General features: G+C 46.7%; 1 protein-coding gene across 5 annotated transcripts in view; it reads left to right on the top strand.

The window, feature by feature from the left end:
* Window positions 1-27,076, top strand: part of LOC124123002 (tuberin-like) — a 253,029-nt gene that overhangs the window by 84,119 nt on the left and 141,834 nt on the right. For all 5 annotated transcript variants that reach the window (XR_007222962.1, XM_048402652.1, XM_048402651.1 and 2 more), the window contains 7 exons: window positions 3,989-4,114; window positions 5,775-5,848; window positions 6,110-6,236; window positions 9,037-9,189; window positions 16,150-16,302; window positions 25,736-25,839; window positions 25,958-26,039. Coding sequence is in view for 4 of the 5 variants with exons in the window: in XM_048402652.1 (XP_048258609.1) it covers window positions 3,989-4,114; window positions 5,775-5,848; window positions 6,110-6,236; window positions 9,037-9,189; window positions 16,150-16,302; window positions 25,736-25,839; window positions 25,958-26,039 (819 nt within the window). In the remaining variant the exon portion in view is untranslated. The remainder of the gene's footprint in view (window positions 1-3,988; window positions 4,115-5,774; window positions 5,849-6,109; window positions 6,237-9,036; window positions 9,190-16,149; window positions 16,303-25,735; window positions 25,840-25,957; window positions 26,040-27,076) is intronic.

Here is a 27,076-nt window from a genome sequence, read left to right as displayed (position 1 = left end):
TAAAGTAATAATAATAATAAATATGTCTTCCCTGTAGACTCCTGGAATGTAATCCTTGGTAACCCATTGTTTGTGTTCAACACGTGTTTCACTGTTTGACTTGATTGATTATACACGTGGCAACATGTCGGGCATTGGTGCCTCGTTTCAAAGAAAACTTTTTAAAGGAGACCCTCACAAGTATTGTCCTTCCTGCATCATTAAGGACGGGTTTTCAACGTGTTCGTGGGATAAACGTTGTAAAGAATGTGAGCTCTTCTATTAACTTTAACTTGTATCTTCGTGCGTTTGCGAAGCGGACTGCTGACCACCGCTACAAGCACAGAAGGTCATCGGGTGGATCCTTGGACTCTGCACCCTCCACATCAGGCCCTGGGGGTGGCGAGTCGGACACACCCAAGAAATCAGTTGATAAAGACCCGCCTCAGTCAACTTCTGTTTTTAACAAGACACGTGACCGTTCACCTGCTGATGATACTACCCGCACGACTGATCTTCGTCAATCAGTTGATCGAGAGCGTCACTCAGCCTCCCCAGTTACGATGTGACCGGGTGGTGACGAGGACCATGAGGGGACTACGGTCCCCAGTCGGTCCGTATCTCGTTTTACCAATGGCGATGGGGACGTTGTGCGGGACGACAGTGGACACAGAAGTCGTTCCCCTTGAAGTCTGGACGACAGGTCGAGTGCCTCGTCGAGAGACAGTACACGACACGAGGGCGTTCATCGCCTTCGTGGTCATCGGGTGTACGATTCGGACGATAACTACGATGGGGATCATAGTACTTCTACAGTTAGAGATCGTAGCCTTTGTCCCCAAGGGGACGTGCAACGTTCTCGCAGGGAGTTTCTAGGAGTTCAGCGTCGTAGTGAAGATAATGACAGTACGACGCCCTCATCTCACTTTCATATCGACCCGGCTTTGATAGCCCAGATCACGGCGGCGGTCTTCGCCTCGACGCCTCGACGGCGTCGACCAAGAAGGATTCGACTGCGTCGGGGGTCCATGGACCGTCAACCAGTACACCAGCTCCTTCATCTACGCCTCAACAATCGACGTCGGCGATGGATTGTGACGACAGCCTCTCGGATGTCCTCGCCTAGTCCCGATATGTATCGGGCCAGATTACTACGGCACGTCGCCATGGTTACATCGACTGCACTGAACTACCTGATCGTCATGGCAGTACACTCTTACGGGCCCCGTGGTCATCGCAACAGTTGTTTGACGGTCGTACCAACGAAGTTCTGGACAAGTACTCCAGGGAAGCCGAGCGTGACATCATCATTTCGGCTTCATACAACCTGTCCAACGCCCCACGACGACGTTTCAGACAAGAATGTACGTGCCTTCATGGTTGAAGATCAGTCACGTAAATTGCAACCACCAGGCTGGGACCTCGATGTCGTTCTGCACAACCTGTCTAGTCAGACTTACGAGCCTCTAGATCAGGTCGCGTTCAACTTATGGTCTCAGAAAATAGCTTTCCTTCTCTCGCTGGCTACAGCAGGGAGAGTATCGGAAGTACATGCCATTGACATCGGTCGGATTACGTTCGATCAGCGTAACCATGGCAACGTCCATCTTGGTCTCAGATGGGATTTTTTAGCGAAAAATCAACTTCCTGGCCAAGATTCAAGAATGTGCAACGGGCCTTTCGTAGGGACATGCCTCGACAGCCGTCCCGCAAGAGAGATTCGGACAGGAAATGTCGCCAGGTCTCCTTTTCCAAGTATCCCAGAGGGGGAAAGAGCCAGCGGGGGAAGAAGTGAGGACCCTTCCCCCGCCGTCACCGTCATAGCAGTCTTCCCTGGTGACACTACCTTTAGACGTGCTACCAGTAGTGGGGAGACTTCATCACTATGCCCACAGGTGGGCTTTCCTCAACGACCTTTACGTTCAGAACATTTTGACAACAGGCTACGCCCCACGCCTGAGATCGACGCCACCACTGACGTCATCCCTGACATGCCACACTCCACCAACAGATTGGCTGACGGAGGCCATCGATTCGTTGGTGGAAAAGGCGGCAGTACTTCGCCTAGGGACATCATCGGGGTACCTCCTGCCCATTTTTCTAGTACCCAAGAAAAACTCCACAAAGATGCGGCTTATTTTCAATCTCAAAAAGTTCAACGCAACATACCTCCTTGACAACCCAACACATTCACCATGTTATCCCTCAGCTCTCTGCATCGGATGATATTACTGAACGACTTCCTCGTCTTGATAGACCTTCAGGACGCGTATCTCCATGATATCTCGAGTTCCAGAAGTACCTCCGATTTGTATACCAAGGCATTCATTACCAGTGGGCGGCCCTCCCGTTTGAAATTTCTACGGCCCTGTGCATTTTCATGAAGACGGTCGTAGAATGTCTCCATCGGCAGGCGCCTTCTACCTAGACGACTTGCTCCAAGCTCACTAGTTCACAGAAGCCCTTCAAGAAGAGTTAGCGACCACCCTGAATCTACTACGGTACCTCGGGTGGATCGTCAACCTTCAACAGTCGGACTTGGTACCAACTCGGGATCTACAGTACATCGGGATACGCTTCCAGACGGGGGTCAATCTGGTCAAGGTACCTCAAGTCCGTTGGGACAAGCTTGTCAGCAGCGTTCCGAGACTTCTACATGCCCCGGCCTCGGTGCACAAGTGGCAGGAAGTCCTCGGTCTGTTGACATCGGCCCAAGACCTGACTCGCCGAGGTCGTCTTCAACTTCGTCCGCTGCAGAGATGGCTGTACCCCCACCTGGAGTTTCCCAATTTCCTGGTTCCACTTGTGACCTCCCACCTCCTCTCATCCGCACGAAGTTCGAGCCATAGCTTCAACATTAGCACTCCACAGTAATTGTTCGCTGCAAGCTATTTTGGAGGGCTGCTTTTGGAGATCTACTTCAGTGTTTGCTTCGCATTATCTCAGAGATATCTCAACAGAAGATGTTGAAGGACTCAAAGATCTCCCAGAAAAGACAGTGAATTTGTGCTTTATTCACTTTGGACTTTTTGCTCGACACTTCGTGCCAGATAACAGGTTACAATAAAAACTGTTGGTGAATGTACGCATTCTTATGGTTTTTTGTTGTGTGCAGAACTACAGCGAGTTGTTCTGTAACTAAATTATACGCCGACCACACTTCGATCGCAATTCAACTGACGTGTGCAGTTGTCCTGTCGCATCGATAGTTACTTGTGGGTCGAAGAGCATTGACCATGCTGTTTTAGTTACCTTGTATACTGCGAGTTGCTCTGTAACTAAACTATACGTCGACCACACTTCGATCACAGTTCAACTGACGCGTGCAGTTGTCCTGTCGCATCGATAATTAGTTGTGTGTCGAAGAGCATTAACCATGCTGTTTTAGTTACCTTGTATACTGCGAGTTGCTCTGTAACTAAACTATACGTCGACCACACTTCGATTGCAGTTCAACTGACGCGTGCAGTTGTCCTGTCGCATCGATAATTAGTTGTGTGTCGAAGAGCATTAACCATGCTGTGCGTTCGTGATAAACAACTTGTCTCGTCCCTGCATCTGGTTGAATGTGCTATTGTCACTACAGGGGTGAGGAACTTGGTACATTCGACGTGAAAGAGGTCACTTCCTGATTACTTTCCCGACCCTCCTTCCAGTGTTCGGTCGAATTCTACCCATTTGTACGACTGAAAACAGACTAAAACATGGTTTTTTTAGATTAAAAACGATGTTTTATTGGTCTGTTTTCAGTCGTACGTTCGCACCCAGCCATCCCCACAGGGAAGTTATCCAGTCCAGTCATGCTTGATGGCTTATTCTTCGAGATTTGTGACATGTCATAAGGAGGTGCGTGCGCAACCGGACGGAAACAAGTTTAATGTTTACATTCCAGCTTCTGGCTTCCTTTTAAACGTGCGACTAGATGTAAGGGTATGAGAGATACCCATTTGTACGACTGAAAACAGACCAATAAAACATCGTTTTTAATCTGAAAAACCCATATTTTCAGATGTGTCTGGCTGTCCTTGACTCTGTGGTCAGCTACAGCTATCTACCCACCTCAGCTCTCTACCACTCTGTAGCTGCTCTGTGCCACATGGTCAACAAACCCAAGTTCTGTGACGACAGCTGGGAGGTAACTGTACATCGTCCTTGGCAAGTTGGCAGCATCCAAATACATGATCCCGGGGACAGCAGGAGGGAACAAGGGAGAGGATAAACAGGCCTTGACCAGACACAGTGCTGGAGGGGACATGCAGGGTTAGATCAGACACACTGTTGTACAGGACAGACACAGCTGGATCAGACACAGTGTTGTAGAGGACAGTCAGAGCTGAATCAGACACAGTGCAGTAGGGGACAGACAGGGCTTGATCAGACACAATACTGTAGGAAACTGACAGGGCAAGATTTGAGACATAGTGCTGTAGGTGTCAGACAGGGCTGGATCAGACACAATACTGTAGGTAACTGACAGGGCAAGATTTGAGACATAGTGCTGTAGGTGTCAGACAGGGCTGGATCAGACACAATGTTGTAGGTGACAGACAGGGCAACATCAGACAAACGGTGCTGTAGAGGACAGTCAGGGATGGGTCAGACACATGGATGTTGGGGACAGACAGGGCTAGATCAGACACACAGTGCTGTAGGTGTCAGACAGGGCTGGATTGGACACAATGTTGTAGGTGACAGATAGGGCAACATCAGACACACAGTGCTGTAGGTGTCAGACAGGGCTGGGTCAGACACACAGTACTGTAGAGGACAGTCAGGGCTGGGTCAGACACACTGTTGTAGGGGATAGTCAGGGCTGGATCAGACACAATGTTGTAAGGGATAGTCAGGGCTGGATCAGACACAATGTTGTAGGGGATCGACAGGGCTGGATCAGACACAATGTTGGAGGGGATCGACAGGACTGGATCAGACACAATGTTGTAGGGGATCGACAAGGCTGGACCAGACACAGTGTTGTAAGGGATAGTCAGGGCTGGATCAGACACAGTGTTGTAAGGGATAGACAGGGCTGGATCAGACACACTGTTATAGAGGATAGTCAGGGCTGGACCAGACACACTGTTGTAAGGGATAGTCAGGGCTGGATGAGACACACAGTTGTAGGGGATCAACAGGGCTTGATCAGACACACTGTTGTAGGGGATCGACAGGGCTGGATCAGACACACTGTTGTAGGGGATGGACAGGGCTGGATCAGACACAATGTTATAGAGGATAGTCAGGGCTGGATCAGACACAGTGTTATAGAGGATAGTCAGGGCTGGATCAGACAGTGTTGTAAGGGATAGTCAGGGCTGGATCAGACACACTGTTGTAGGGGATAGTCAGGGCTGGATCAGACACAGTGTTGTAAGGGATAGTCAGGGCTGGACCAGACACAATGTTGTAGGGGATAGTCAGGGCTGGATCAGACACAGTGTTGTAAGGGATAGTCAGGGCTGGATCAGACACAATGTTATAGAGGATAGTCAGGGCTGGATCAGACACAGTGTTGTAAGGGATAGTCAGGGCTGGATCAGAAAAAGTGTTGTAATTGATAGTCAGGGCTTGATCAGACACACTGTTGTAGGGGATCGACAGGGCTGGATCAGACACACTGTTGTAGGGGATCGACAGGGCTGGATCAGACAGAGTTGTAGGGGATAGACAGGGCTAGGTCATCCACTCAGGCAAGAGATTGTTGTGGTAAAGTGCTACCTGAAGCACTGGACAAGATGAAGTCAGAACAGTCAATAACTAAGTAAGTAACAATCCCCCTTTCACATGTATTTCAGCTGATGCGGAAACTGCTGGGCACTCACCTGGGGCACAGTGCGGTCTACACCATGTGTTGTATGTTACAGGACAGGTTAGTTTTTACTTAATACTTTATGCAAGTGACAATTTTTGCTTTTATACATCTCACTAAAATGGCAAGTTATAAATGTGTGAGATGTTGAACTGGCAGGGTGTATCTTCATCAACATTCTTGAAACAAGACATTCTTTATTTTCTTTTAGTCTTTCTTAAGAAGTACATGGTTTACAAATGGTGTTTGTTCATCAAGATTTGACTCTCTCTACCAATACACTGCCAGCATGCTATTCGGAATATGTTGGATATGTTTCAGCAAGCTCTTAGCAGACTGCCTATTGCTGCGAGGAGCTGTGTTTTTTGTTGGCATGGCTCTGTGGGGAGCTCACCGTGTCAGCAGCCTCAGGAACACCCCCACTTCGGTTCTACCCTCCTTCAGACAGGTCAGGCACTGCTCCATGTAGTACTAGCGCTGTATGCCCACATACTGTCCACAGTGCTGGCCCTGCATGCCACCATACTGACCATAGTGCCAGCCCTGCATGCCCACATGCTGACCATAGTGCTGGCCCTACATGCCCACATACTGACCACAGTGCTGGCCCTGCATGCCACCATACTGACCATAGTGCTGGCCCTGCATGCCACCATACTGACCATAGTGCTGGCCCTACATGCCACCATACTGACCATAGTGCTGGCCCTGCATGCCACCATACTGACCATAGTGCTGGCCCTCCATTCCCACATTCTGACCATAGTGCTGGCCCTACATGCCACCATACTGACCATAGTGCTGGCCCTGCATGCCCCCATACTGACCATAGTGCTGGCCCTCCATTCCCACATTCTGACCATAGTGCTGGCCCTACATGCCACCATACTGACCATAGTGCTGGCCCTGCATGCCACCATACTGACCATAGTGCTGGCCCTCCATTCCCACATTCTGACCATAGTGCTGGCCCTACATGCCACCATACTGACCATAGTGCTGGCCCTGCATGCCACCATACTGACCATAGTGCTGGCCCTCCATTCCCACATTCTGACCATAGTGCTGGCCCTACATGCCACCATACTGACCATAGTGCTGGCCCTGCATGCCACCATACTGACCATAGTGCTGGCCCTCCATTCCCACATTCTGACCATAGTGCTGGCCCTCCACACCCACATACTGACCACTGTGCTGGCCCTGCATGCCCCCATACTGACCATAGTTCTGGCCCTACATGCCCAAATACTGACTATAGTGCTGGCCCTGCATGCCAACATACTTACCACAGTGCTGGCCCTACATGCCACCATACCGACCATAGTGCTGGCCCTACATGCCCACATACTGACCAAAGTGCTGGCCCTACATGCCCACATACTGACCACAGTGCTGGCCCTGCATGCCACCATACTGACCATAGTGCTGGCCCTGCATGCCACAATACTGACCATAGTGCTGGCCCTGCATGCCACCATACTGACCATACTGCTGGCCCTGCATGCCACCATACTGACCATAGTGCTGGCCCTGCATGCCACCATACTGACCATAGTGCTGGCCCTGCATGCCACCATACTGACCATAGTGCTGGCCCTACATGCCCACATATTGACCAAAGTGCTGGCCCTGGATGCCACCATACTGACCATACTGCTGGCCCTGCATGTCACCATACTGACCATAGTGCTGGGCCCTGCATACTCACATACTGACCACAGTGCTGGCCCTGCATGCCCACATACTGACCATAGTGCTGGCCATCCATTCCCACATTCTGACCATAGTGCTGGCCCTCCACGCCCACATACTGACCACTGTGCTGGCCCTGCATGCCCCCATACTGACCATAGTTCTGGCCTACATGCCCACATACTGACTATAGTGCTGGCCCTACATGCCACCATAATGACCATACTGCTGGCCCTACATGCCCACATACTGACCAGAGTGCTGGCCCTGCAAGCCCACATACTGACCATAGTGCTGGCCCTGCATGCCCACATTCTGACCATAGTGCTGGCCCTGCACGTCCACATAATGACCACAGTGCTGGCCCTGCATGCCACCATACTGACCTTAGTGCTGGCCCTGCATGGCCTAATACTGACCATAGTGCTGGCCCTGCATGCCCACATACTGTCCATAGTACTGGCCCTGCATGCCCACATACTGACCATAGTACGAGCCCTGCATGCCCACATACTGACCACAGTGCTGGCCCTGCATGTCCACATACTGACCACAGTGCTGGCCCTGCATGTCCACATTCTTACCATAGTGCTGGCTCTGCATGTCCACATACTGACCATGTACTGGCCCTGCATGTCCACATACTTACTATACTGCATGTCCACATACTTACCATAGTGCTGGCCCTACATGTCCACATGCGGTACATAGTGCTGGCCCTGCATGCCCACATACTGTCTATAGTGCTGGTCCTGCATGATCACATGTTAGCTGTATAATAACTTCATATTACTTGAGACCGCCTCCATGGTCTCGTAGTAGAGTGTCTGCCTGGAGAGCAGAAGGTTGGGGGTTCGATTCCCAACCGTGTCATACCAAAAGACATTAAAAGTTAGTACTTGTTGCTACCCTGCCTGGCGCTCAGCATTAAGGGGCTAAAACAAGGACTGGTCAACTCAGAGTCAGTTAAGTCTGAGTGGGGTATTCATATATAACTGTGGCATGGTATCTCAGCGGGCTAGCATTATAATTTCAGCAATAGTCTGGACTATTACAAGCTAGTACAAGCAGCAAAATACATGTCTCTACATAAGTGCAGACCCGTGAAGATTCCGGGGTAGAATAGGTCTTCAGCAACCCATGCTTGCTGTAAAAGGCGACTATGCTTGTCGTAAAAGGCGACTAACGGGATCGGGTGGTCAGGCTTGCTGACTTGGTTGATGGATGTCATCGATCCCAATTGCGTGGATCGATGCTCATGATATCAATCACTGGATTGTCTGGTCAAGACTCGATTATTTACAGACCGCCGTCATATAGCTGGAATATTGCTGAGAGCGTCGTTAAACAACAAACCAACCAACCAACCAACCAACATAAGTGCAATAATCTTGAATGCAACATTAAACCCCATTTCACCTCACCTCATATTTCTTGACTGAAACATTAAGTGACAGTCATTAAGTCAATAATGAATAAGAAAATGGTCAATGTAAAGAGGTACAAAGTTAAGGTACTAACTGTGTGTCACCTGGTTTTCTTATTTCACCTAGGTTTTATCCACCTCAGACTGGCTGGTCGCCTATGAAGTTACCAAGTCTGTTCAGAGACTTGTGAGAAAATATGGCAAGGATCAACAGCACATCACCTGGGACATTCTGCTTGATATCATTGAGATCATCCTCAAACAACTGCATACGGCACAGGTAGGCCAGTAGAAAAATCCCTAAAATTAATTCAACCCGGACATTTTAAGGAACAACCAAATTTCTATCACAAATCATAAATTAGGTATAGGAGATGTTATATAAAAAACCCAGACAAAATCAGACTTGAGGAGAATCTACAATGCCATGTCAAAGTTTGCTCCAAATCACTCCCCATTCAGTTTCCCAGTGTTTATAGTTGTACGAAAGTACTACCTGTTGCTACCATAAACAAGATGTCAGCCTCCATGTCGTCTGCTTTACAGTGGAATAATATTCATTTTCTACTTTGTTGCTGTCATGACTGAGAGTGAAAATCATCTAAATGGTGAGTAAAAGTTACTTTCTGTGTACAACATTTGTTACAAATGAATTACTATGTTGATCATTTTACTATTTATGATTCAAATGCACTCTAATGTTAGGCTAGTCAATGGTCAATTAGGCAACTTTTATATTTGATGTATGCTAGATATTTCATCAAATATTAGTATCATGTTCCCATTGATTTCTATGTAAACAAACATTGTTTAGGAATAATGAAATATATGCGTTTCATAGACAACTCAGTCCTTAATCATGGTTAAATTTATACCCTATATATATATATCAAGTGTTGGTTGCAGTGATACTATTTTCCAACATACTAATTTTCAATCTTGGAACGTCAAATGAACCCAATTTTTAATTATTGGTTTTTAACTATTTACTGTAGAAAATCTACATGAAACCCCCTGAATGTAATCTTCAATTCCATACCTTGCAAATTAGCTGTTAGTTGAAGTAATACTATTTTCCATCAGACTTCTTTTCTCTGAGAACATCTTACCAAACCTGATTTGTTTTTGTAATGTAATATGTATGAGAAAAGATATGCAGCAAATAACCTGAATATAATCTTTACATGGATCTGTTGAATTTTCAAGAATATGTTTGTATCAATTACTCATTTTAACAAAGAAAACATAAGTGTTATTAATAAGTTATTTTTCTGTTCATTCTAAAGGATACAGAGTGAGATTCTTATTAGATCACTAATTTCATTGTTCATCTAATATGATTATGCCACAAATAGCCACAACCTATATCAAAAAGAAACTTATGTTCTTTACTTAAAATGTTTTGAAGAAATTAGATGATTAGAACAAAATAGAAAGAGACATATATTTGTTTACCTTTATTCATGGGAGTCAATTAATTGTCCAAAGCATAATAACTCAAGAAATAAAGTTACTTTTTGAGACAATGAATTCAATTATTCAATAATGTTAATTTCTTATAAATCATACTAAAACTACAATATATTGAAATATATGTTTGATTTGAATTCTTACTATTTTCAGGTGAGAATGATGGTCACTGCATCATTTGTGATCAAGCAGGATGGGATGCTAACTTATCAACAAAGGGCTTCCTATCAATTATTTCTTCGTCTTAGAAAAGACAAGATGGAAAACATGAACAACTGCTGCCTCTTATATCTAATAAACAAGCATTTGTTGTGCATGAACAATGCAGGAAGTCATATACTTCATAAAAAAACATACATTATTTCTTGAAGAAAAGAAATTATGAACTTGATACTTTACCGCCAAGAAATCTTCGCACATTACAAATCAATTTTGATTTCAAGACTCACTGTCTTATTTGTGCAGAATGTATTAACTTTCCTAATGTTGAAAAGAATCCTAAAAGACAAAGCATAGGTTCAGTTGAAATTGTTGACAAATTGGATAAATGTAGCACTTTGCAGAATACATTATTGGAACTATGCTCCAAGCGTTCAGATAAGCAGGCTCTGGATGTCAAGTCAAGAATCATATGTGCTGGAGACATAAGAGCAGCAGAGGCAATCTACCATCGCCAATGTTTGCAAACTTTTTTACGCTGTAAACAAGACTGTGATTCGAATGAAAGAAATCTAAATTCAACAAATTCTGAAGGTTTCAGTAACTTGTGCACCTGGTTGTCATCACAAACTGGGAGTCAGTTTACTATATCAGATCTACAGGTAAAACTGTCTTCATTTCTTCCAGAGGATGTTGAACCTTACAGTGTTAAACATTTGAAACGCAAACTGCAAGATCATTTTGGCAATAAACTGAGTATAACTGAACTAGGAGGAAAGAAAAATGTATTCCAATTTAGACATACAGCTTCAGAGATTTTACACCAAGCTTTTCTTACTGATGACCAGGAGGATTGTGATGAATTGATTGCCAAGTCACGCCAATTGGGAAAAAAGCTCAGGAATCTTTTATCTAACATCAAATTTGACACTGAACACTTTCCCTCGCCAGATGAAGTAAACATCAACGCTTTAGAGAGTCAAGTTCCTGAAGCTCTACTGGTTTTCATGAAGAGTCTTTTAGGATTATCTTCAAAATCTTCAGATAGAAATACACTGCAAATGATATCTCTATGTCATATCTTGATGAATGCTGTTGCCCCAAATCCATACCAGTCTCTGTTGCTGTTCTCTACTGGTTTATTCATCCACCAGACTACAAGGTCAAAACTTGTACTCAATCTCCTTTCATCCTTAGGAATGACAGTGTCATATGACACTATTTTGGATTTTGAAAGATCTGCTGTTACAAGTAGAAACATTGATGACCTTCACCCAGGCATTGGTGTCAATGAAGATGGCACAGAAGGATTTTGTCAGTGGATAGCTGATAATTTTGATTACAATGAGGACACAATAAGTGGCCACAATAGCACACATGTCATGGGAATTATCACATGTCAGACACCTGCATCAACACAGAAACTGTCAGTGAGAAGACAAAAAAACTATGCTACAGACATTCTTGCTGCTGGTGATTTCAGCAACATACAACCCTACAGAAATCATCATACAAACGCCATGGCAAAGGTAAAATTTAATCCGGTGGTCGAAGTTATAGTTCCAAAACTGAAGCAATTCCTCTTCCAAGACACAGTGTGGATGCTCTCCAATTTCAGATCACAAATCACCCCAGGATGGCAAGGGTTCATGTCTGATGTGACACATGGGGAGTATATGCAGTCAAAAGTACTTTATCATCCAATGATACCACTCAATCCGCAGACAAATGAAGCAGTCTATTCAACAATGATGTTTGTAGACATGCAACGTCAGAAGATTGGACAGTGTTGTGCACTCCTCACGTTTGATCAACCACTCTACGCCAAAGCTTACAAAATCAAAACAGAAAATCCTTTGGATGTCGAACACATACAGCTTCGCCTTGGAGGATTTCATCAGCTGATGTCCTTTCTTGGATCTGGATGTAAGTCAATGCAATATACTGGATTAGAAGAACTATGGTCATGTGTGTATGCAAAGAACTCAATTCCAAAAATGTTTGAAGGAAAATCTTACCACAAAACTGTAAGGGCATGTCTTTTGACTTGCGCAGCACTACATATTCTTCTCTTTGAACAGCCTCATGAAGACATCATGGATGAAGATGGTGACAATCGTTAACACGAAAATGATTCTGTAGGTAGTGGTTCTTTGTCAGATATTGAACAGATTGCTAAAGATATTTCAAGTCGGAAAAATTTGATGACTTTGAAGAGACAGTGGATAACATTCTAGGCAAAGTTGACAAAGAAAAGGCAAAACACCTACAGTCAAGGACATCAAAATTATGGCTTCAATTCATGGATTTTGTCTCAACAATGTGTATGTTCATTAGAGCTGAAAGAACAGGTGATTGGCTCCTGCATTTGAAAGCTTCACAAGACATGCTTCCCTGGTTTGCTGCGACAGGACATAACAATTATGCCAAGTATTGTCGTCTATATATTCAAGATTTTGTAAATCCATGCCCCTGTCTTCACAAACAACTAGAGGATGGCCTCTTTACGATTCATCGGAGTCAAAAGTTATTCTGGAGTGGCACTTGGTCTGATATGGTGATAGAACAATCTCTCATGAGGTCAGGGAAGACATCAGGCGGTCTCATAAACATAACTCACAAAGACAGTGCAAGGACAAGATGGCTTCTATCAGCACACATTGTTGCACAGTACACAGAGGAGTTGAGAATGTTGACAAATACATCATACAATTCATGGAGTGATCATCATCGAGAACTAAATCCAGGAAGAATGAATCAAGATTACATTGATATGAACAAATTCTTAGATTTCCTACGAAGTCACAATCCATTTACTGGAGTCCAGTCTGAACTTCGCAACATAGCTACTTGTGTTATTGCTGATGACAGGGTTAATGCTGACAGGACAGTCAGTATAGGAAGTTCAATACAATCTCTAATTACAAACCATTCTTTTGGAGATGTTTCAATGAAGAAAAGTCAACAAGTGGTGACATTTGACATCATGAATCGTGCAGTAACACTAACAAGTGGAGAAAGACTTCGCATGTCATCACTTGAGTTGTATCAACGACTTCTCGCTATTGCCTACACGATAGGACCACCATCTCCATCTGTGTTCTGCCATGAACTTTCGTCTGTGGCACCTGCCTTGTTCCATGATGATGGTAGCATGAGAAAATCAACGAAATCACACTCGCCAAATGCATAATGAAGATGACTTCAAATGTTGAAACTGATGTTCCATCAGTATCAACAGTCTTTGATGGATGTGCGTTACTTCAACAGTTGAAATGGCCAAAGGTTGGGACAATGTTGGACGTCTGTGAAATATTCCTCTCTACGATTCATCACAGGTCATCCTTGAATCATGAGGTAACTGTTGTGTTCGACAGTTATGATGTAACAACAACAAAAGATCAAGAACAGAAGGGCAGAAAGCTCTCAAGAACTGCAATGGCTGATGTTATGCTGAAGTCAAATACTCCAGTTCCAAGTGATGCAGCAAGTTTTCTTGCCAACAAGAAAAACAAACAACAAACAATTAATCTCCTTTCATCATACATACAAGAGAACTCACGTGTGTTAGTAAGCCATGCAGGGGATGAAGGGGACGCTGATGTTGTTATTGTTCAAAGAGCTGTGGAGTTGGCAGAGAAACATGAAACCGTCCATGTCATTTCTGATGATACTGACATTTTTGTCCTTCTGATACATCATGTGGATTCCCAGAGCAATGTTTACATGAAGACAAGATCAAGAACTATGTCAATAAAAGAAGCAAAACATTGCCTAGGAGAACAATTGTGTCACAATCTTCCTTTCCTTCATGCAGTATCAGGTTGTGATACAACATCTTCCTTCTTCGGCTTTGGAAAATCTAAACATCTGGCTTATTTCACTTCCGCAGAGCAATTACATGAGAAAGTCACAGTTTTTGGAGAATCATCTGTTCCTCTCCAAGTAATCAAAGAAGTGGGAGAACAGTATGTCTGTGGACTCTATGGTGGGAAACAAAACGAGAAACTGGATGAGTTGAGATTCAAAAATGTAAAATCAACCAAGTTCACAAGTGTAGAGCGCATGCCTCCAACAAGCCGGGCATGTTATTTTCATTGTCTAAGGGTTCATCTGCAAGTGTCAACATGGAAGTCTCTTAAAACTGTTTTGGACAAAGAAACACATGGCTTCAAATCAGTTGAAGGGAGTAAAGTCCCAATTATAACAGACATGCCTCCAGCCCCTCCAGAACTCTTGAAGGAAATAAAGTGTTCTTGTAAATCATCTAACAGACTCTGCACATCCTGTAGTTGTGTCAAAAGGGGGATTCAATGCAGCATCCACTGCAAATGTGAAAGTAACTGTGAGAATAGGCAGGACTTAAATGCAGAATATGAAAACTATTAATAGACTTCATATCATGTTAATTGTGCTCTCATAGGTGAAACTGGCATGTGTTCTTTGTAAATGTACTTCAAATAATGTCCATAATATTCATAGTTCCAGTTCATATAGCACACTCAAACATTGTATGTGGAAAGCAATGAAGTTTGTCTTTTTATGTGCGTTTCATAAAGTTGAAAACTGCCAAAAAATATGATGCTGTTATCCTTTTCTTATAACTAAAATTATATGTAAATTATTAGATAATAATAATAATAATAATTTTTTTAAAACCATAATTATATCCACAGTTCTTGTAGATAGTGAAAGAATTCAGAGGATACGAAAGTTATTGATATATTTTTAAGATTTACAGACATAATTATTAAAATTATAATTTTAGAAGACATGTAAATATAAATTATTACATTGTTGAACTTTGTAAGCCTTAATGGGTGCATTAAGATTTGTGTAACATAGTAATATGAATACACATTTGTTCTAATTTGGCCGAATACAGGCACAAGTATAGGTATGATAGGCGTATTTTCAAATGGGTGTAGACAATTTTCCTCAAGTCTGAATTTTTCTGGGTTTTGTGTGTACCACAACTATACCTTAAGGAAACATAAAAACATAAAATTTGGTTGTTCTGTAAAATGTCCGGGTTTCCGACCATTTTTACTGGCCTAAGGTCAGTGACGTACATAGAAATAGCATCAGGGCTAGCATCAAAACGCGAATGCAGTACTTCAGAATACAATAGAATCTATTACTTTGCCAGCCATCAGTCACTACAGTGAGGCCAATACACCAGTAACATGTGACATCTCTACAAAATACAACCCATGTTTCACCCATGCTTGTTGTAAGAGGCGACTAACGGGATCCGGTGGTCAGGCTCCCTGACTTGGTTGATGCATGTCATCATATTTTCAATTGCATGGATTCAGGCTCATGATGTCAATCACTGGATTGTCTTGTCCAGACTCAATTATTTACAGACTGATGTAATATTGCTGAAAAATTGCTATGTGCAGCATTAAATATCAAATAAACAAACAAAACAAACAAAATCTCTACACAATAGCCACACCCATTTGCAAGCAATCTTGTGAGGCCAGTACACCAGTATACTGTTATCTCAAATAATTATTACAACATACATTGTTATTTCAACCAGGATTTTCTGGCTCAGTCACAAGAGTCACTGCTGACAGTTTAAAGTCTGGCCATGTGTTTTCAGCTGAGTGGTGCTGTTCCTGACTCGGCCAGGCAGTGTCAGCTGGAGGTGCACGACGTCCTGTCTGCCGTGGAAGAACTACATCGACACGGGCACTTCCTCGGATCTCCACACAGGTTCTTCACCATCCTGGAACTCTGTTCCAATAACAGATCGGTAAACTTTTTTTATTCTTTGAACGGTTTGTTATATGAAAGTCATAAATACTATTTTTTTAGCTTATGTTGTGGCCTGTTTTTATGGCGTTTGTCGTGCATCATGTCTGCCACAGCAGCCTTATTGAAAAAGCCTCTTTTGTCAATATGTGTGTAATTAAGTAGACAGTAGTGGGACTCAACATGCATGTTCCATTTTTGATTCTGACTTTGATTTGACCTTTCTTATGTTCTTATGGCCATAAATCAGCCATTTGATAATAACACATTTGTTCCGTTTTTCATGATATTTTACATTTTACCTGTGTTTAACCTTTACACATTGCTTCGAGATTCTCTTAAAAAGCATTGCCTCACACCGTAAACACCATCAAGAGATAACATCACAATGTGTTCAAAATGTCCGAATCCGATTTGTGGTCATTTCTCTGGTGGGGCAGTCAGATAGCCTAGTGGTTAAAGGGTTCGCTCGTCATGTCGAAGAACCGGGTTCGATTCCCGACATGGGTACAATGTGTGAAGCACATTTCTTGTGTCCCCCTCCATGATATTGCTGGAATAATGCTATAAGCGTCGTAAAACCATACTCACTCACTCACTCATTTCACTGGCATTTTTGTTCGAAATGTATTGAAATTTGGTGTTTGTTCAGTTTCAATATAAATGTTTTGGGTTCTTTACATGCTCTTCAATTAACTCAAAAGGCATATACATTTGGCTCTGTAAATGCAGGTGTATCCAGGGGTGACGTCAGCGTCAGGCAGGTGTATCCAGGGATGATGTTGGGGTTTTGCAGGTGTATCCAGGGGTGATGTCTAGGTCATGCAGGTGTATCAAGGGGTGATGACGGGGTCATGCAGGTGTATCCAGGGGTGATGTCTTGTCATGCAGGTGTATCCAGGGATAATGTCTGGGTCAGGCAGGTGTATCCAGGGATGATGTCTGGGTCGGACAGGTGTATCCAGGGGTGATGTCTAGGTCAGGCAGGTGTATCCAGGGATCATGTCTGGGTCGTGCAGGTGTATCCAGGGATGATGTCTGGGTCAGGCAGGTGTATCCAGGGATGATGTCTGGGTCAGGTAGATGTATCCAGGGATGATGTCTGGGTCATGCAGTGTATCCAGGGATGATGTCTAGGTCAGGCACGTGTATCAAGATGTGATGTCTAGGTCAGGCAGGTGTATCCAGGGATGATGTCTAGGTCAGGCAAGTGTTTCAAGATGTGATGTCTGGGTCAGGCAGGTGTATCCAGGGATGATGTCTAGGTCAGGCAAGTGTATCAAGATGTGATGTCTAGGTCAGGCAGGTGTATCCAGGGATGATGTCTGGGTCAGGCAGGTGTATTCAGGGGTGATGTCTGGGGCAGGCAGGTGTATCCAGGGGTAATGTCTCGGTCAGGCAGGTGTATCCAGGGGTGAAGTCTAGGTCAGACAGGTGTATCCAGGGGTGATGTCTAGGTCATGCAGGTGTATCCAGGGGTGACGTCTAGGTCAGACAGGTGTATCAAGGGGTAATGTCTGGGTCAGGCAGGTGTATTCAGGGGTGATGTCTGGGGCAGGCAGGTGTATCCAGGGGTAATGTCTCGGTCAGGCAAGTGTATCCAGGGGTGAAGTCTAGGTCAGACAGGTGTATCCAGGGATGATGTCTAGGTCATGCAGGTGTATCCAGGGGTGACGTCTAGGTCAGACAGGTGTATCAAGGGGTAATGTCTGGGTCAGGCAGGTGTATTCAGGGATGATGTCTGGGTCAGGCAGGTGTATCTAGGGATGATGTCTGGGTCAGGCAGGTGTATCTAGGGATGATGTCTGGGTCAGGCAGGTGTATCCAGGGGTAATGTCTGGGTCATGCAGGTGTATCCAGGGGTGATGTCTAGGTCAGACAGGTGTATCAAGGGGTGATGTCTGGGTCATGCAGGTGTATCCATGGGTGACGCCTAGGTCAGACAGGTGTATCAAGGGGTGTCTGGGTCATGCAGGTGGATCCTGTTATCATGTCGGGGTCATGCAGATGTATCCAGGGGTGATGACGGGGTCATGCAGGTGTATCCAGGGGTGATGTCTAGGTCAGGCAGGTGTATCCAGGGATAATGTCGGGGTCGTGCAGGTGTATCAAGGGATGATGTCTGGGTCATGCAGGTGTATCTAGGGATGATGTCTTGTAATGCAGGTGTATCCAGGGATGATGCTTGTCATGCAGGTGTATCCAGGGATGATGTCTGGGTCATGCAGGTGTATCCAGGGATGATGTCTGGGTCAAGCTGGTGTATCCAGGGATGATGTCAGGTCATGCAGCTGTATCCAGGGGTGATGTCTAGTTCAGGCAGATGTATCCAGGGGTGATGTCTGGGTCATGCAGGTGTATCCAGGGATGATGTCTGGGTCAAGCTGGTGTATCCAGGGATGATGTCAGAGTCATGCAGCTGTATCCAGGGGTGATGTTGGGGTCGTGCAGCTGTATCCAGGGATGATGTCGGGGTCATGCAGGTGTATCCAGGGATGATGTCTAGGTCATGCAGGTGTATCCAGGGGTGAAGTCTGGGTCAGACAGGTATATCCAGGGGTAATGTCTGGGTCAGGCAGGTGTATCCATGGGTGATGTCTGGGTCAGGCAGGTGTATCAAGATGTGATGTCTGGGTCAGGCAGGTGTATCCAGGGATGATGTCTGGGTCAGGCAGGTGTATTCGGGGGTGATGTCTGGGTCATGCAGGTGTATCCAGGGATGATATCTGGGTCAGGCAGGTGTATCCAGGGGTGACATCAGCGTCGGGCAGGTGTATCCAGGGATGATGTCAGGGTCATGCAGCTGTATCCAGGGGTGTTGTCTGGGTCATGCAGGTGTATCCAGGGGTGACGTCTGTGTCAGGCAAGTGTATCTAGGGATGATGTCTGGGTCATGCAGGTGTATCCAGGGATGATGTCTGGGTCATGCAGCTGTATCCAGGGATGATGTCAGGGTCATGCAGGTGTATCTAGGGATGATGTCTGGGTCATGCAGCTGTATCCAGGGATGATGTCAGGGTCATGCAGGTGTATCCAGGGATGATGTCTAGGTCAGGCAGGTGTATCCAGGGATGATGTCTAGGTCAGGCAAGTGTATCAAGGAGTGATGTCTAGGTCAGGCAGGTGTATCCAGGGATGATTTCTAGGTCAGGCAGGTGTATCCAGGGGTGATGTCTGGGTCAGGCAGGTGTATCCAGGGATGATGTCTAGGTCAGGCAGATGTACCCAGGGATGATGTCTGGGTCAGGCAGGTGTATCCAGGGATGATGTCTAGGTCAGGCAGGTGTATCCAGGGATGATGTCTGGGTCATGCAGGTGTATCCAGGGATGATGCCTTGGTCAGGAAGGTGTATCCAGGGATGATGTCTGGGTCAGGCAGATGTATCCAGGGATGATGTCTGGGTCAGGCAGGTGTATCCAGGGATAATGTCTGGGTCAGGCAGGTGTATCCAGGGATGATGTCTAGGTCAGGCACGTATATCAAGATGTGATGCCTGGGTCAGGCAGGTGTATTCAGGGATGATGTCTGGGTCAGGCAGGTGTATTCAGGGGTGATGTCTGGGGCAGGCAGGTGTATCCAGGGGTAATGTCTCGGTCAGGCAGGTGTATCCAGGGGTGAAGTCTAGGTCAGACAGGTGTATCCAGGGGTGATGTCTAGGTCATGCAGGTGTATCCAGGGGTGACGTCTAGGTCAGACAGGTGTATCAAGGGGTAATGTCTGGGTCAGGCAGGTGTATTCAGGGGTGGTGTCTGGGGCAGGCAGGTGTATCCAGGGGTAATGTCTCGGTCAGGCAAGTGTATCCAGGGGTGAAGTCTAGGTCAGACAGGTGTATCCAGGGATGATGTCTAGGTCATGCAGGTGTATCCAGGGGTGACGTCTAGGTCAGACAGGTGTATCAAGGGGTAATGTCTGGGTCAGGCAGGTGTATTCAGGGATGATGTCTGGGTCAGGCAGGTGTATCTAGGGATGATGTCTGGGTCAGGCAGGTGTATCTAGGGATGATGTCTGGGTCAGGCAGGTGTATCCAGGGGTAATGTCTGGGTCATGCAGGTGTATCCATGGGTGACGTCTAGGTCAGACAGGTGTATCAAGGGGTGATGTCTGGGTCATGCAGGTGTATCCATGGGTGACGCCTAGGTCAGACAGGTGTATCAAGGGGTGTCTGGGTCATGCAGGTGGATCCTGTTATCATGTCGGGGTCATGCAGATGTATCCAGGGGTGATGACGGGGTCATGCAGGTGTATCCAGGGGTGATGTCTAGGTCAGGCAGGTGTATCCAGGGATAATGTCGGGGTCGTGCAGGTGTATCAAGGGATGATGTCTGGGTCATGCAGGTGTATCTAGGGATGATGTCTTGTAATGCAGGTGTATCCAGGGATGATGCTTGTCATGCAGGTGTATCCAGGGATGATGTCTGGGTCATGCAGGTGTATCCAGGGATGATGTCTGGGTCAAGCTGGTGTATCCAGGGATGATGTCAGGTCATGCAGCTGTATCCAGGGGTGATGTCTAGTTCAGGCAGATGTATCCAGGGGTGATGTCTGGGTCATGCAGGTGTATCCAGGGATGATGTCTGGGTCAAGCTGGTGTATCCAGGGATGATGTCAGAGTCATGCAGCTGTATCCAGGGGTGATGTTGGGGTCGTGCAGCTGTATCCAGGGATGATGTCGGGGTCATGCAGGTGTATCCAGGGATGATGTCTAGGTCATGCAGGTGTATCCAGGGGTGAAGTCTGGGTCAGACAGGTATATCCAGGGGTAATGTCTGGGTCAGGCAGGTGTATCCATGGGTGATGTCTGGGTCAGGCAGGTGTATCAAGATGTGATGTCTGGGTCAGGCAGGTGTATCCAGGGATGATGTCTGGGTCAGGCAGGTGTATTCGGGGGTGATGTCTGGGTCATGCAGGTGTATCCAGGGATGATATCTGGGTCAGGCAGGTGTATCCAGGGGTGACATCAGCGTCGGGCAGGTGTATCCAGGGATGATGTCAGGGTCATGCAGCTGTATCCAGGGGTGTTGTCTGGGTCATGCAGGTGTATCCAGGGGTGACGTCTGTGTCAGGCAAGTGTATCTAGGGATGATGTCTGGGTCATGCAGGTGTATCCAGGGATGATGTCTGGGTCATGCAGCTGTATCCAGGGATGATGTCAGGGTCATGCAGGTGTATCTAGGGATGATGTCTGGGTCATGCAGCTGTATCCAGGGATGATGTCAGGGTCATGCAGGTGTATCCAGGGATGATGTCTAGGTCAGGCAGGTGTATCCAGGGATGATGTCTAGGTCAGGCAAGTGTATCAAGGAGTGATGTCTAGGTCAGGCAGGTGTATCCAGGGATGATTTCTAGGTCAGGCAGGTGTATCCAGGGGTGATGTCTGGGTCAGGCAGGTGTATCCAGGGATGATGTCTAGGTCAGGCAGATGTACCCAGGGATGATGTCTGGGTCAGGCAGGTGTATCCAGGGATGATGTCTAGGTCAGGCAGGTGTATCCAGGGATCATGTCTGGGTCATGCAGGTGTATCCAGGGATGATGCCTTGGTCAGGAAGGTGTATCCAGGGATGATGTCTGGGTCAGGCAGATGTATCCAGGGATGATATCTGGGTCAGGCAGGTGTATCCAGGGGTGACATCAGCGTCGGGCAGGTGTATCCAGGGATGATGTCAGGGTCATGCAGCTGTATCCAGGGGTGTTGTCTGGGTCATGCAGGTGTATCCAGGGGTGACGTCTGTGTCAGGCAAGTGTATCTAGGGATGATGTCTGGGTCATGCAGGTGTATCCAGGGATGATGTCTGGGTCATGCAGCTGTATCCAGGGATGATGTCAGGGTCATGCAGGTGTATCTAGGGATGATGTCTGGGTCATGCAGCTGTATCCAGGGATGATGTCAGGGTCATGCAGGTGTATCCAGGGATGATGTCTAGGTCAGGCAGGTGTATCCAGGGATGATGTCTAGGTCAGGCAAGTGTATCAAGGAGTGATGTCTAGGTCAGGCAGGTGTATCCAGGGATGATTTCTAGGTCAGGCAGGTGTATCCAGGGGTGATGTCTGGGTCAGGCAGGTGTATCCAGGGATGATGTCTAGGTCAGGCAGATGTACCCAGGGATGATGTCTGGGTCAGGCAGGTGTATCCAGGGATGATGTCTAGGTCAGGCAGGTGTATCCAGGGATGATGTCTGGGTCATGCAGGTGTATCCAGGGATGATGCCTTGGTCAGGAAGGTGTATCCAGGGATGATGTCTGGGTCAGGCAGATGTATCCAGGGATGATGTCTGGGTCAGGCAGGTGTATCCAGGGATAATGTCTGGGTCAGGCAGGTGTATCCAGGGATGATGTCTAGGTCAGGCACGTATATCAAGATGTGATGTCTGGGTCAGGCAGGTGTATTCAGGGATGATGTCTGGGTCAGGCAGGTGTATTCAGGGGTGATGTCTGGGGCAGGCAGGTGTATCCAGGGGTAATGTCTCGGTCAGGCAGGTGTATCCAGGGGTGAAGTCTAGGTCAGACAGGTGTATCCAGGGGTGATGTCTAGGTCATGCAGGTGTATCCAGGGGTGACGTCTAGGTCAGACAGGTGTATCAAGGGGTAATGTCTGGGTCAGGCAGGTGTATTCAGGGGTGATGTCTGGGGCAGGCAGGTGTATCCAGGGGTAATGTCTCGGTCAGGCAAGTGTATCCAGGGGTGAAGTCTAGGTCAGACAGGTGTATCCAGGGATGATGTCTAGGTCATGCAGGTGTATCCAGGGGTGACGTCTAGGTCAGACAGGTGTATCAAGGGGTAATGTCTGGGTCAGGCAGGTGTATTCAGGGATGATGTCTGGGTCAGGCAGGTGTATCTAGGGATGATGTCTGGGTCAGGCAGGTGTATCTAGGGATGATGTCTGGGTCAGGCAGGTGTATCCAGGGGTAATGTCTGGGTCATGCAGGTGTATCCAGGGGTGACGTCTAGGTCAGACAGGTGTATCAAGGGGTGATGTCTGGGTCATGCAGGTGTATCCATGGGTGACGCCTAGGTCAGACAGGTGTATCAAGGGGTGTCTGGGTCATGCAGGTGGATCCTGTTATCATGTCGGGGTCATGCAGATGTATCCAGGGGTGATGACGGGGTCATGCAGGTGTATCCAGGGGTGATGTCTAGGTCAGGCAGGTGTATCCAGGGATAATGTCGGGGTCGTGCAGGTGTATCAAGGGATGATGTCTGGGTCATGCAGGTGTATCTAGGGATGATGTCTTGTAATGCAGGTGTATCCAGGGATGATGCTTGTCATGCAGGTGTATCCAGGGATGATGTCTGGGTCATGCAGGTGTATCCAGGGATGATGTCTGGGTCAAGCTGGTGTATCCAGGGATGATGTCAGGTCATGCAGCTGTATCCAGGGGTGATGTCTAGTTCAGGCAGATGTATCCAGGGGTGATGTCTGGGTCATGCAGGTGTATCCAGGGATGATGTCTGGGTCAAGCTGGTGTATCCAGGGATGATGTCAGAGTCATGCAGCTGTATCCAGGGGTGATGTTGGGGTCGTGCAGCTGTATCCAGGGATGATGTCGGGGTCATGCAGGTGTATCCAGGGATGATGTCTAGGTCATGCAGGTGTATCCAGGGGTGAAGTCTGGGTCAGACAGGTATATCCAGGGGTAATGTCTGGGTCAGGCAGGTGTATCCATGGGTGATGTCTGGGTCAGGCAGGTGTATCAAGATGTGATGTCTGGGTCAGGCAGGTGTATCCAGGGATGATGTCTGGGTCAGGCAGGTGTATTCGGGGGTGATGTCTGGGTCATGCAGGTGTATCCAGGGATGATATCTGGGTCAGGCAGGTGTATCCAGGGATGATGTCTGGGTCAGGCAGGTGTATCCAGGGATAATGTCTGGGTCAGGCAGGTGTATCCAGGGATGATGTCTAGGTCAGGCACGTATATCAAGATGTGATGTCTGGGTCAGGCAGGTGTATTCAGGGATGATGTCTGGGTCAGGCAGGTGTATTCAGGGGTGATGTCTGGGTCAAGCAGGTGTATCCAGGGGTGACATCTAGGTCAGACAGGTGTATCCAGGGGTGATGTCTAGGTCATGCAGGTGTATCCAGGGGTGACGTCTAGATCAGACAGGTGTATCAAGGGGTAATGTCTGGGTCAGGCAGGTGTATCCAGGGGTGATGTCTAGGTCAGGCAGGTGTATCCAGGGATGACGTCAGCGTCAGGCAGGTGTACCTAGGGGTGATGTCTGGGTCAGGCAGATGTATCCAGGGATGATGTAGGGGTCTTGCAGGTGTATCCAGGGGTGAAGACGGGGTCATGCAGGTGTATCCAGGGGTGATGACGGGGTCATGCAGGTTTATCCAGGGGTGATGTCTAGGTCAGGCAGATGTATCCATGGGCTGATGTCTAGGTCAGGCAGGTGTATTTAGGGGTGATGTCTGGGTCAGGCAGGTGTATCCAGGGGTAATGTCTGGGTAATGCAGGTTTATCCAGGGGTGATGTCTAGGTCAGGCAGATGTATCCAGGGGTGATGTCTAGGTCAGGCAGGTGTATTTAGGGGTGATGTCTGGGTCAGGCAGGTGTATCCAGGGGTAATGTCTGGGTCAGGCAGGTGTATCCAGGGGTGACATCTAGGTCAGACAGGTGTATCCAGGGGTGATATCAAGGTCATGCAGGTGTATCCAGGGGTGACATCTAGGTCAGACAGGTGTATCAAGGGGTTATGTCTGGGTCATGCAGGTGTATCCAGGGGTGATTTCTGGGTCATGCAGGTGTATTCAGGGATGATGTCTGGGTCAGGCAGGTGTATCTAGGGATGATGTCTGGGTCAGGAAGGTGTATCCAGGAATGATGTCTGGGTCAGGCAGGTGTATCTAGGGGTAATGTCTGGGTCATGCAGGTGTATCCAGGGGTGACGTCTAGGTCAGACAGGTGTATCAAGGGGTGATGTCTAGATCATGCAGGTGGTTCCAGGGGTTATGTCTGGGTCATGCAGGTGTACTCAGGGGTGACGTCTAGGTCAGAAAGGTGTATCAAGGGGTGAAGCTGGGTCATGCAGGTGGATCAAGTTATGATGTCTGGGTCAGGCAGGTGTATCCAGGGGTGATGTCTAGGTCAGGGAGGTGTATCCAGGGATGATGTCCGGGTCGTGCAGGTGTATCAAGGGATGATGTCTTGTCATGCAGGTGTATCAAGGAATGATGTCTTGTAATGCAGGTGTATCCAGGGATGATGTCTTGTCATGCAGGTGTATCCAGGGATGATGTCTTGTCATGCAGGTGTATCCAGGGATGATGTCTTGTCATGCAGGTGTATCCAGGGGTGATGTCTAGGTCAGGCAGGTGTATCCAGGGGTGAAGTCCAGGTCAGGCAAGTGTATCCAGGAGTGACATCTGGGTCATTCATGTATATCCTTTGGTTATGTCTAGGTCTTGCAGATTTATTGGGATGATGTGTATTGCAGGAGTCTTCTGTTGAGATGCTGATGGAGCACCAGGCCCAGGCCATACACCCAGGCAAAGAGCAGTGGATGCAGAGTCTGAACCACCTCATGGACAAGTACTTTAGGTACTGCCTTGCCTTACCCAAACTACCACAGTGACATACATCCTGTGACTGTACATATTTCCTTTGCTGTATTGCAGTGTGTATTTCATCATGTACAGTGTTTGTCTTAAACTTGCAGGCAAGAAACCAGAACTGGCATTCGCAAGAAAGCTTTGGATATCCTGTCCCATGTACTCAGCATTAACAAACATGTTTATGAGGTATGTGATTCCCGCACCAAGGGAACAGAATGTGACCCATGCTTGCCAAAGAGGCAACTATGCTTGTTGTAAGAGGCGACTAACAGGATCGGATGGTCTGTCTAGGTCACTTGGTTGATGCATGCCATAGTATCCCCACTGCTTAGATCGATGCTCATTATGTCAATCAATTGATTCAATCCAAACTTAATTATGAACAGACCACCATCATATAGTTGGAATATTGCTGAGTGCAGATGATGAACATTAGTACATACATTAACTGGTTCGTGGCAGGAATCAAGTATGTATAACCTCCTTTCAATGAAGAATATTTAGGCCTCCCTGTTGACGCTATGGGCGACATGAAGCTGGACCAGGTGTACCTCAAATCATATTGTGAAGATCTTCAGCCTGCCCAAGTGTGGATGTCTTCCCAAGTTCTGCTCACCCGGCAGTAGCTGCTCCTACAACAAGTATGTCATAGGGTACCTGATGGGCTTCATCTGAATAACTGAATATTATGTCACAGTGTTCTTTAACAGAAAGTTGCATACAGTCATGGATGAGGTTACTGGATCTACCAATCAAAGGCCTCTACTTGTCGTCTGGTGACAAGAGTACAAAAATTACCAGCCAAAACTGAGAGAAATCAGAGAGATCCATCCAAACTAAATCCAAAGGCATGTCACTGGGGCATTGTGCCCCTGTGTCGAAGGATAGATCAACACGCCCCAACTCTAACTGCAACAGCTATGAGGAAGAAGATATGTGGATGTCAACTTCTTTATAATGAGGAACACAACGTTTCAGAGTATATACTTACTCTTTCATCAGGTGAATAAATGCTTTGAGGCAGAGAACAACAACATTAATAAACTTAAAATGGGAACCCTGTAAATATGAAAGTTATGTTAATCACATAAAATAAATAATGCATTAATAACTTAATTAAGTTCGTGTTTCATTCATAACGTCTAGATTAAGCTCCTAGGAAGCAATCTGAAAATGATTATGAATGGAAGTTCAAGTAAGATTGTCCTGTTTTTGGCTTTCCG

Source organism: Haliotis rufescens, unplaced genomic scaffold, assembly GCF_023055435.1.
Source record: "Haliotis rufescens isolate VD_foot unplaced genomic scaffold, xgHalRufe1.0.p SCAF_28, whole genome shotgun sequence".
NCBI classification, from domain to species: Eukaryota; Metazoa; Mollusca; class Gastropoda; order Lepetellida; family Haliotidae; genus Haliotis; species Haliotis rufescens.
This window is presented reverse-complemented; position numbering and strand designations above follow the sequence as displayed.